The 12,216-nt window shown below is 41.9% G+C and overlaps 1 protein-coding gene across 1 annotated transcript; it reads right to left on the reverse strand.

Annotated features, from left to right (window-relative positions):
• Positions 1-1,556: 1,556 nt before the first annotated feature.
• dnajc25 (DnaJ (Hsp40) homolog, subfamily C, member 25) lies at positions 1,557-6,710 on the reverse strand. Its single transcript, XM_082540788.1, has 5 exons — positions 6,297-6,710; positions 3,955-4,107; positions 3,504-3,874; positions 3,317-3,416; positions 1,557-2,448 (listed from the first exon to the last, which is right to left on the reverse strand). The coding sequence occupies exons 1-5, from the start codon at positions 6,684-6,686 to the stop codon at positions 2,326-2,328; spliced, it is 1,137 nt and encodes a 378-aa protein (XP_082396914.1). The 5' UTR covers positions 6,687-6,710; the 3' UTR covers positions 1,557-2,325.
• Between the last annotated feature and the right edge of the window lie 5,506 nt (positions 6,711-12,216).

Raw genomic sequence — 12,216 nt, forward strand, 5'->3', positions numbered from 1 at the left:
CAAATAGTCTAGCTCTTCAGATTGAACACAGAATGGTTCGTGAAGCTTGGTAAGTCACAAGAGATGTTATAGTTTTCTTCTCAGTTTCTGATTTTAGATCAGTTTAGTTTTTTGTTTTAAAGCTTTAAATGGTTGTTTTAGTTTTCGCATTATATGGAGGTCTGTGAAGGATATTAAAATATATTAATTTATATGCTCACCATAAACTTATAGTACACCTTGCAAGTACTGGATCGAAGCCCACTTGCCTCCAGAATTGTCTTAATTCTTCATGGCAGATTCAGCAAAGTGCTGGAAACCTTCCTCAGAAATTTGTCCATATTGACATGATGGTGTCACATGACTGCTAAACAGCCATGGTGTGAATCTCCTTTTCCACCCAAAGGTGCTCTACTTGAGTACACAGAGCTATATGTCATATTCCAGAATCCAGTAACTGGGATCATTAAGGGATGGATCTGGTCAGTAATAACACTCAAGCAGGCTGTGGTGTTTAGATAATGCTCAGTCTGTACTAATGGGCCCAAAGTGTACCAAGAAAACATCACCATCACAGCACTAACACCAGCCTTAACTGTTGATACAAGGCAGGATGGATCCATGTTTAAGTTTTTTATGCCAAAGTTTCCTGTTCTTTGGTGACAGGAGTGGCACCCAGTGTGGTCTTCAGCTGCTGTAGTCCAGAGATGCTCTTCTGCATACCATGGTTGTAATGAGTGGTTGTTTGAGTTGCCATTGTCTTCTGGTCTCTGGTATCAAGAAGACATTTTTAACCGCTCGATATTTTCTGTTTTTCTGACCGTTCTCTGTAAACCTTGGAGATGTTTTTGGGGGAAAATCCCAGCAGGTCAGCAGCTTCTGATATATTCAGACAGCCTGTGTGACACCAACAAAGATGCAAGTCAGGTAAATCACCTCTCTTCACTCTGATGCTCGATTTGAACTTCAGCACCTTGTCTTCACCATGACCAAATGCCTGACATTGACTGATAATTATATCTGGGTTAACAAGTAGCTGAGGTTTGAATCAGGACTCGTCCTTGGTATGCGGTGGCAGTGCTAATTGGTACTACATATCCAACCAATCATGCTGTTGTTTTCAAGGCAGAAATTAATTTCAGAACAGTTTTTTTTTTTTTTAGTATCAAGTTATAAACATGTTTGTTTTAACTGTGGACTCATTCACTTTTGGAGCCAGCCTCCAGTGGACATTAGAGGAACTGCAGTTCTGGTACTTCTATTAAACAGCAGCTGCTTTACTTCAGGCTTGAGGGTTTAAAGCTCCACCCCTCTGACATGTGAAAGAGGAAACAAGTGTTTCCGTTAAAGTTTGAAAAAGAGAGCAAGCCAGCATGACTTGAACTGAATTTGTGGTTAATGAAGCAACTTCATTAACCACAAATTACTTAAAATAACCAGACACTCTTTAACTCATGATGAGTCAAATAGAGTAGAGATGTATCTGAATATAGCATGACAATTTTATGCATTCTCCTTGCAGTGTTTGATTAGCTCTCAGAAAACTTGTGTTCATACACCAAAAACCACAGGGCAGGTTAATTTCAGAGTGACTTTAATTTCGCTAAAACGAAACGTGGAAACAATAAATAACACAGAGTAAAATCAACCTCTGAAATGCAGTAAACAGTAAGCAGCCACCTGAACTTCTGAGGAGAGCGATGATGAAAAAGAGTCAGCGAGTGACAAAGATCAGCTGTTGTGAAACCGCAGCTGTGACTTTGGTTTCCATTTACACAAATGTATACCAAAACACCACGTCTCATTTTCTTCAGATAAAAAAAGCTTCAGCAGCACATCAGAGACAGAAAAGCCCTGGAAGAAATAACGTACTGAAGCTGTTTCTTATGCGCTCAAACAGCTTCTGATTGATGTTTCTAACCGTCGCTGTCTTACCAAAGGACACTTTGGTATAATAACCAGCAGCGGCCTGGTTATTCATCCAACAGAAAATCACTTAATAACACTTCGGGCTCCAAAAGTCACTCAGTGTTTTTACCAGCAGGAGAAAACCAAAAATACTAATAAAAAAATTACTGAATCATTATTAAACTTCCCTCTACTTAGTTTGGAAAACAAAAACATAATAAAAAATAGCCATGATATAAAAAAAATTACTGAAAATCTCAAGCTTCAGCTCACAGTTTATTCCCTCCGTCGTCCTGTCAGAGGCCCGAATGCTATGAAAATATCTCTGCTATATAATCTTTCTGTACAGGTACGTTTCTCACACAGCGTGGCGTCCCTCTGTGTGTGTGTTGACACCGAGGCAGGCGTGTCTGTCATCGAGGATGCTTTCTGTGCCGCTCAGTCGTCGATGAAGGTCAGCCGGCCCGGCCCCTCGTTCTTCATCCAGCGGCGGTACCGCTTCATCCTCGTGTCGGTTGCCATCTTCACCTTCATCTCCTCCTCCTGCTCTTTTCTGTACACCTGAAAGACAAAGACATTTTAAGATAATGTATGGAACTGAACAAATATTCACTAAATTAATTCAGCACAGCGAAAATAGGATAAAAATAAAAAAACGGAATGGCACAAAATGTCCCACTAGGATCCTCGAAGGGCTAATATATTGACAGAGGACGCAGTATCTGAAACCATAAGGCTGTACCAAAGCTCTTCCCATCACAGCTATTGGGTCTAAGAATTCTGATTCTGCACGGGCAAACGAGGTGAAGCTGGAAGCAGGAGCTACAGGTAGGTTTGTTTCTGACTGGTCAGGAGTAACTGCTGAAAGATGCTGACTACACGACAACAACATGACTGACTTCTGGAAAGCTGCCACACTCTTAAGGTATTTACACATCAGACACGTAAAAGACGCTCACACAGACATCATAATTTTATTGGATGAATTTGCAGCGATCTGAATAAACTACTCTGACCAATCACCGGTATGCAATGGCCTTTACTTTAAAAGTCCAGTCTGGCTAGTTCCATTCCTTTCTGTCAGGTGATTCCCTGATATCATTAAACTGTTTCAAATCTTTCATCTCACAGTTTGGATGTAGAGCACCACTGTCTTAGACTGCAGCTGCTGACTGTAGTCTGAACCTGGCCCTGCTATGCAGAGTTTACTGAGGCTGCAGAAAAGGACAAGGTCCATCATCACCAGCTGCAAGTCTGTGCAACACCTGAAAGACCTGTGGTCAAACTAACACCAGCTGCCTTTAAAGGATGGAGCTGGAGCTTTATCCATGAAGTAAGTAAGGCCAAAGACACTAAAAACGTACCAGGAATATCCAAGGAGGAGGCTGTAGGAGGGAAGAAGCAAAAGAAAGAATTGACTGCGACCAACCTCGAAGTTTTCTTTGATCCAGAGCTGTTTGTCCAGGAAGGTCCGCTTGGTGCTTTCCTCCAGGCGGTCAAACTGAGTCTGGGACAGCTTCATGTACCTCCTGAGGATAAAGCAAGGTGAGAAACTTCTAAACATGTTTCATGTCATTCATCCCGGCATTCATATTGTTGCTTAAGCTTGAGCTGACCTGATGATGTAGAGCTTCTCCTCATCTCCATACTCCTCTCTGCAGATGGTGAAGCGGTACACCCAGGACGCGTACCACGCCACGTAGTAGGTCAGGTAGTACGGGAAGAGCACGATCTGACACAGCAGGATGTCCGACAGGTTGGGCTTCTGGTAACCCCCTTTGATGTCTATCTTGTTTTTGATGATGTCGCGGATCACCTCTTCCTCCTGCTCCCGGATCTCCTCCTTGGAGCGTCGGTTCTTGCCTTTTTCCTTGGTGCGGTTGAGGAGGCCTTGCTGCTTGGCGATCTCCGTGGCCTGGATGCGGTACTTGGGAACGGTCATCAGGTAGTTGATGGCCTCGTTGTAGCTGCTGTGCCAGCTGTAGTACTGCAGAGAGATGGGAACAGGTTTGTAAATAAGTCAGATGATGTTCAGCAAACCATGGCTTACTCAGTGTGCGGTCTTACCTGGAAGATTGAGATGGCACAAATGGTGACCAGGACGACGACCCGGACGTCCACTTTGGGAGCGAGCCGTCTGCGGTAGTAGGCATAGTAGTGCTGGTAGTACTCCTCAGGGTGGTCCAGCATGTAGTCGTAGTCCCGCCGCGTGTCCTCATCCTGCACACACAAAGATCAGCAGGTTTTAATTCCTCCAAGAATTAAAACACCTATGAGAACTGAGTTTGTTAATCCGGAGTGAGGAAAACACTGGTTTTCTGTCTTAGGAGAGCTAACAAGCTCTGAGTCAAATACTGGTTTCCACTCATCCTACTTCTCTCATGCTGCATTTCATTTTCTCTGCCAGTCAATATAAAGCATATATTAGAGCACATTAACTGGCAGAAATTGCTTTTATAATTTTATAATCTGACAGATCACTGGACACTAAATGTGTTTCTTTCAAATAAAATAAAGCTACAGTATCCGTCCTTCTAACTCTTTATCAGCCAGTTCCCCTGCACTGAAAAATTTACTGTAACAATCAACTCTAATTCATCACAAAAGTGTTTTGTCAGGTGGAGGTCTGGACTCTGCGAGGGGCAGTCAAGTTCTTCCACATCAACCTTGCTTTATGCACTGGTGCGAAGTCAGCGCTGAAGCATTGAGGGTCCCTTTCACTTGCATCCCACGGTTTGCATCATGCTGGGTGATGTTAGGCTTGGATGAGGCTGCTCAGCCATGGAAACCTATTCCATGAAGTTCTCTACACACTGTTTATGAGTTAATCTGAAGACCACATGAAGTTTGAAGGTCTGCAGCGTTTGATGCTACAGTAAGTTGTTGATCTCTCTGAACTGTCCGCCTCAACATCCATTGACATGGCAACAACTGGAACACTTGAATTCAATGATTTGGATGCGGGACTTTTGGCAATAGAGCATACGTCAGTGGATAGAGTATAACATGGAACAAATGATTAGTTCTTAAAGAATTACATTTTTCGTTAAAAGCAACACTGAGGTCAATTACAGAAATAATTTTAAACTGTTCAACACATTTTATTTTATTCTATTTTTTTCTTCTTTTTTTTTTTTTACTGAACTTTATGCAATTGATTGTGATTATTAAACTTTACCTGCAACTCTAGACTCTGGTTGAATGTAAATGACAAAGGTGTTGAATTTAAGATTAAGTACTTTATCTCTATAGTAACTACCAATAAAATGAACAGCCGGATGATGAAATGTCAGGCCTTTCAGCTCACAACTTATTAATAACAAAGTCAAGATGAACACGAGTCCTAAAAATACACGTATGTGCGGAAACTTTTAAAGTTTTGAACATGGGTGTAAATCAGCTATGAAATACATCATGTTTATGCATGTGTCAGCTCTGATAATATTTAATGAGAAAAGTAAACAATATTCATGTTCATGTGACTCATTGACGTGAAAATGACAGAATGCCTGCATTATACTTTTTTTTTTTTTTTAATTTGACAAGTGGTGTCTAATTTTTGTGTTTTCCTTTACCCAAAGAAATATATTTTTCATAAATTTGTACATGGATGCATAAATCTGTACAAACTGCTGCACAAAAATTCACCAGAATACAAGAAATACAGAGTCTGACACTCAGAATACTCAAAGACAACCTCTGTAAGCCCCAGTTTTGATAAAATCTGTTATCAGAAAATATCAGTGCTTGTATTGCATGCATTTAATTTGTTTGTGCTCCTCGCCCAGCTGTCTGAAGCTTTTTACCACGTTATTACTTTAAAACCTGTCATGTTTTCAAGATTTATTTTGTTTAAACATGTTTTTGTAATGGGTTTAAAAGGGAAACTTCTGCTTGTAGGTTTGAATATATCCCAACTCTAAAGCGCAAGTCTCTACCCCTCTGCAGACTTCTGGAAGCTGGCCAATCAGAGGAAAGTTAGATTTTTGAACAAATGGCCTTAAAGAGACAGCTCTTTGCTTACAGGATGAACTGACCAGCACAAAGGCCCAGTTTTTGGAGTATGAATCATGCAAGGTTACTCTAGAAAAGTTCAAGGTTACAAATATGGAAATAAAAATAACTTAAAAATAGTGGAGCGCTATTAAGATGGTCAAATATCAGAGGATATATTACAGGATCGGAAGCACAAGCTGACTTCATGTCTATTTTAGGACTATCGGAGCAGTGAAGACTTAAACCTGCAGCACAGTTTGAGGTAATCCAAGATTGGATCAAGTAGACATGATGGCACAAATAGTTTCCGGGTGGATATTACAACAAATGAAACTTTTATGAGGAAATTAAAAACCAAAACAAAACAAAAAAACACTGTAAAGCTTTCAAACTTCCCACACTCTCGGACGAACCTTTAACGTCTCGTACGCGGTCGCGATGAGCAGGAACTTGGTGTGTGCAGATTCCTGGGTCTCCCCCTCCAAGCCCGGCTCCCCCGGCCTGAACCGGTCCGGGTGGTACCGCCGGGCCAGTTGACGGTAAGCCCGGGCGATATCCGACTTGGAGGTCTCCCGAGTGACACCGAGCACGTCGTAGCACACCTCCTTCCCACAGTACAGACCCTCCACCAACGCCGAGACCGCCGGCAGGGAGGACACGGAGAAGAGAAGCACCGCGAGGCGCCACCACGACTTCACCGCCCGCGGACAGCCGGTGCTCTGTCCGCCACCGCTCCGCTCCCCGGGAGCAGCCATCTCTGCCGTCTGCCTGCCTGCTGTCCCGTCGCTCACTGCTGACGACATCAAAACGAGCCGGAGCGGAAGGATGACAATCGAAGATCGTTTGGTAGAAAGATGAAGCCTCCTTCATTTCTTTGATTAGTTCATTTAAGTTTTTATTTTTTGTTTTTTATTGGTTTTATTTTTCGGTTCCAGCCTATAATGTTCCAGTTCTCTAAATTAAAATGCACAAATATATGAAATACTGTTTTTTTCTTCCCTTTTTTTGTTAAGTAGCTACAACACTGTCATCTTCATAAACCTCATAGTTTAATGGTTCTGGGACTGTCAACTGCTGCTGGTACGTCATGGATTTCCAGGTGAAAATATTGAGTGAAATTACAGTGAAATTATTATTTGTTGAAACAAATATCCAAAAATGAATTTGTTGACGCTCTTGTGTGGATGATGTGTGGACTCTCTCCCCCACCGATGTAGGAGCGGTGCTGAGCAGGATCAATGTCCACAAGGCTGCAGGCCCTGATGGCATCCCCGGGCGTGTTCTCAGAGCGTGTTCTGGGGAGCTTGCAGGAGTGCTCACAGACATATTCAATCTGTCCTTGGCCCACGCTGTGGTACCGGCCTGCTTCAAATCCACCTCCATCGTCCCGATACCCAAAAACTCCAACCCATCTTGCCTCAATGATTACCGCCCAGTAGCACTCACCCCCATCATCACTAAGTGCTTAGAGCGACTGGTCCTAGCACACTTCAAATCCTGTCTCCCCCCCACCCTGGACCCCCACCAATTCGCATACCGCCGGAACAGGAGCACAGAGGATGCAGTCTCCATCGCAATGCACTCTGTCCTCTCACACCTGGACAACAACAACGCCTACGCCAGAATGCTGTTTATAGACTTCAGTTCAGCATTCAATACAATCCACCCCTCACAACTCATCAGGAAACTGACAGACCTGGGTATCAGTTCCCTCATCTGCAAATGGTTACTGGACTTCCTGACCAACCGCCCCCAACATGTCCGGCTGGATAACCGCTGCTCATCTACCATCACAATGAACACCGGTGTACCACAAGGCTGTGTGATGAGCCCTTTCCTCTACTCCCTCTTCACCCACGACTGCAGACCTGCTGACGGTTCCAACACCATCATTAAGTTTGCAGATGACACCACGGTGATTGGCCTCATCAGTGACAACGATGAGGCCGCCTACAGGGAGGAGGTGGATCGTCTGGCTGAGTGGTGCGACAGAAACAACCTGCTGCTTAACACCGAGAAGACCAAGGAGCTCATCGTGGACTACAGGAGGAATGCTGACCCACATCCACCCATCCACATTAAGGGGACGGCTGTGGAGCGTGTGAGCAGCTTCAAGTTCCTGGGAGTCCACATCTCCGAGGATCTCACCTGGACGACCAACTGCTCCAAGCTGGTCAAGAAGGCTCACCAGCGCCTCTTCTTCTTGAGGACTCTGAGGAAGAACCACCTGTCCTCAGACATCCTGGTGAACTTCTATCGCTGCACCATCGAGAGCATCCTGACCAACTGTATAACAGTCTGGTACGGGAACTGCTCTGCCTCGGACCGGAAGGCGTTGCAGAGGGTCGTGAAAACTGCCCAGCGCATCGCCGGAGCACCACTTCCTGCCATAAAAGACATCTACAGGAAGCGGTGTCTGAAAAGGGCTGGGAAAATCATCAAAGACCCCAGTCACCCATCACATGGACTCTTCACCCTCCTGCCCTCTGGGAGGCGCCACAGGAGCCTCCGGACTAAGACCACCAGGTACCGGAACAGCTTCTTCCCCACAGCTGTCAGACTCCTGAACTCTGCCTCCTGACATCTGACCCACGTTAAACTCATGGACTGAACATACACACACCCACAATGGACAACTGTACCCTCAAACACAATAATAACATGGACTGAACCACCACTCACAACCACTAGCACTTTATATAGCCTCTGTAGAAACTATCTACACCCTCACTTATCTTAACTGCACTACTGTATAGCTCTGTGTAAATAATCATTCTGTACATTCGATAATCTTTAATCCTACAACTGTTTACAACTTGCATAGTTCCCATTTCTGTATAACTGTATATCTCAGATTTCTGTAAAGTTATTTATTTCATATTCTGTATAGTTTTTCATATTTATATCCTGTTCATATCCTGTACATAGCTTGTACTCACTACAGCCTGTACATACTTATAGTTATAGAATATTCACAACATACTTCATACCGTGTACATTATAACATACCATAATAGACCCATTTCTGTAATATACTCACATATCTATATTATTGCTAATATATATTGTAATATATCTATATCACTAAAGCACTTCTGGATGGATGCAAACTGCATTTCGTTGCCCTGTACCTGTGCATGTGCAATGACAATAAAGTTGAATTCTATTCTATTCTATTCTATTCTATTCTATTCTATTCTATTCTATGTGTATCTTTATTTCACATGGAATCCCTTTTTATTGTTTTTATAACTGATAAAACTGCAGGATACAAGATATTTTTTTCAGCCCCTGAGGTGCAGCATATCATAAAATGTTTCAGATCTACAGTGGCTGGCCTAACCAAATTATAGCCTACTTTGCAGTCAGATTTAGCACAAATAAATAAACAATACATGTAATTTTGCCCTAACATCTCATCAAAAGCATGGTGGCATTGACAAGACTATTCAGGGAACATTCTGGTGAAAGGTTTGATGGATCAGGAAAAAAAAAGAAGAAGTAGTTTATTGTCACATGCTGTGAATTTCTTTTCTAGAGTAGTGCACACTACAGGCTCTTAATCAGTGTGATATTACTGGTGCATTGCTCTTGTTTCTGTAGTTAATTATGTTCCACTCACATAGATTTAGTGTTTGGCTGCCTCTGTTGACGCCGGCCATGATGACTGAAAATTCCCCACTTACTTGTGATAAAGATCACTTTCTTTATTCTAGTTACTCAGATATTCCAAGACTGTTTCCCACAGAAAAATGCAGATGTGTTCAACATTTGGGTCAAACATTAACTTCTAAATATTTATAGGAAATAACTTACTGCAATTACAGTTTTAAAACGACAAAATCTATAAAGAGAAAGTTGAAAAATAATTAAATAAATTATCGGAGTGATCCGTCTTCTATCATGAATAATCTTTGAATTGAGACTGAACGATGACGCGGCATCAAGCGACAGGCTTCCCGTCGCCTTCTGGTGGTTGATTTAACAGTTGCAGTGAAGCAGTTCAGATAAAGCTTCACATAGATATCAACTCTTTTAAAGCTTTCCCAGTTTCCCCCTCTTATTTTAGTCATTTTTTAAATCTCCTTTTAAAATGATGATAAATGTTACTTCTGCTGTTTTAATCTTTCATATGATTTTCATGATCTGCTAGTATGGAGGTATGGAAGCCCGTTTCTGCCACAAAAAAAAAAAAAGGATCCAAAACTCGAAATTTCGAGTCATGGATGCTTTTTTTTAAAAAAAATAATTTTTTTTTAAATAACTTAAAATTTCTAGTTATTTTCTCAAAATTTCGACTTACTTTTCTTGAAATTTCACGTTAATAACTCAAAACTTTGACTGACTTTTCTCAAAATTTTGAGTTATTAATTCGAAATTTCGAGTTCGTCATTTCCTTGTTACCCGGAAGCTGAAGCCCTCAGCTACAAATGCTACAGCTAAGCTACCAGTATTACAGCCAGTCATGAATGCAGAAATTGCTGATTATTTTCAGTGTGGCTTCACAACTGATGAAATCCTTGTGTTATTAGCTGAATCACATGGCGTTAATATCACCAAACGTACTCTCGAAAGCGCCAATTTGTTGCGATCCAGTTTTGAATGTGCTTTCCATGTAGATTACTGATTGGCAGAAGTAACTTGAAATTTTGAGTTACTTTTCTCGAAATTTCGACTTATTAACTCAAAACTTTACATTTTTTTGTGTGGTGGAAACGGGCTTCCATATTTGTTTGTCTTGTGTAAATCACTTTGTAAAAATGCTTTGTAAATCATCTGTTTTCTACTTGAGCGCCCTCGTGTGGCAGTTTGTGGTAACAACAGATTCCGGATTTCCTGAGCACACGTTCCGTGGTAAGTACTGTAACAGTTCTGTGATTATTTCAAATATTGATATGTAAAATGAATAGATCCATGATTTCATGCATTTACACCAAACTATGACCCTGCCATCCAAACGTTCCAGCAAAAATTGCGATTCATCAGGCCAGGCAACATTTTTCCAAACCTCTATTGTCAAATTTTTGTGAGCCTGTGTGAATTGTAGCAGTTTCCTGTTCTTAGCTGTCAGGAGTGGCACCCAATCTGGTCTTCTGCTGCTGTAACCCATCTGCTTCAACGTTTGACATATTGTGCATTCAGAGATGCTCTTGAGGATACTTCAGTTGTAACAAGTTGTTGTTTCATTACGGTCAGCTCCAAAAGTTTGGGCATTCTACCCTGACCTCTGTTATGAAAAACCATGCCACATTTAAAGTGTCTTAAATCACCAATCTCCCCCGATCCCGAGTGGCTGACTAGATATTTGCGTTAATGAGAAATAACCTAACCATTTACTCATGGATATATGAGTAAATGTTATTTGTATTGTAAAATTTCATTTTTGGTTTTATCAGAAATTCCACTTTCTGGGGAGCAGTGAATAACTGAATGATCTCAAAGACATCTATTATGTAATTACATGTAAATCGCATTAATTTAATTTTACAATTTCTAATTGTAACATCTACTATTACCAGTAGCAGTTTATAAAGATTTAAAATTAATACCGAGCGGAACTGAGTGCAGCATATTGGTCCCAACAATCCCAGTTTCTCATGGGAAAATTAATTGCCCACCACTCATGTTCTGTTAAGTGAGGAGTGAGTGATTTCAGACACAGTTGATATTGGTGGGAGCAAGGCAGGGGCACATGCCCACTTAAAAACAAACAAACCTTAACAAATTAAACCATATATGAAAAACAAATCAGCTGCATCTGGTAAGTTACTTGTACAGAGAAGTGAAATACTGTCCTGTGGCCCAGTTTCTGAATGAAGGGAATAAGGGAAGGAAGAATACTCTGCTTCAGTACATGTCACATTACATGTTGGCATTCATGGTTCCCTCAACTAACTGTAGATCCTCAGTGCCAACATTACTCATGCAGCCCCAAACAATGACATCCCACCACCATGCTTGACTGTAGGCAAGACACACTTGTCTTTGTACTCCTCACCTGTTTGCCACCACACACCCTGACACCATCTGAACCAAATCAGTTTATCTTGGTCTCATCAGGCCACAGCTAATCCATGTTCTTAGTCTGCTTGTCTTCAGCAAACTGTTTGCAGGCTTTCTTGTGCATTATCTTTAGAAGACACTTCCTTCATGGACGACAGCCATGTGATGCAGTGTGCGGCATATGGTCTGAGCGCTGACAGGCTGACCCTCCACACCTTCAACCTCGGCAGTAATGCTGGCAGCACTCATACACCTATCTTACAAAAGACAACCTCTGGGTATGACACTGAGCATGTGCACTCAACTTCTTTGGTCGACCATGATGAGGTT

Source organism: Aulonocara stuartgranti, assembly GCF_965226115.1.
Source record: "Aulonocara stuartgranti genome assembly, chromosome: 7".
NCBI classification, from domain to species: Eukaryota; Metazoa; Chordata; class Actinopteri; order Cichliformes; family Cichlidae; genus Aulonocara; species Aulonocara stuartgranti.

What these genes read in the sequence shown, in the direction of transcription:
- dnajc25 (XM_082540788.1), bottom strand. Translation starts at nt 6,686, where the DNA reads ATGTCGTCAGCAGTGAGCGACGGGACAGCAGGCAGGCAGACGGCAGAG. An exon ending in CCGCGTACGAGACGTTAAAG is followed by an intron (nt 4,108 to 6,296) that starts GTTCGTCCGAGA and finishes TTGTGTGTGCAG; the next exon opens with GATGAGGACACGCGGCGGGA. An exon ending in GTGCCATCTCAATCTTCCAG is followed by an intron (nt 3,875 to 3,954) that starts GTAAGACCGCAC and finishes ATCTCTCTGCAG; the next exon opens with TACTACAGCTGGCACAGCAG.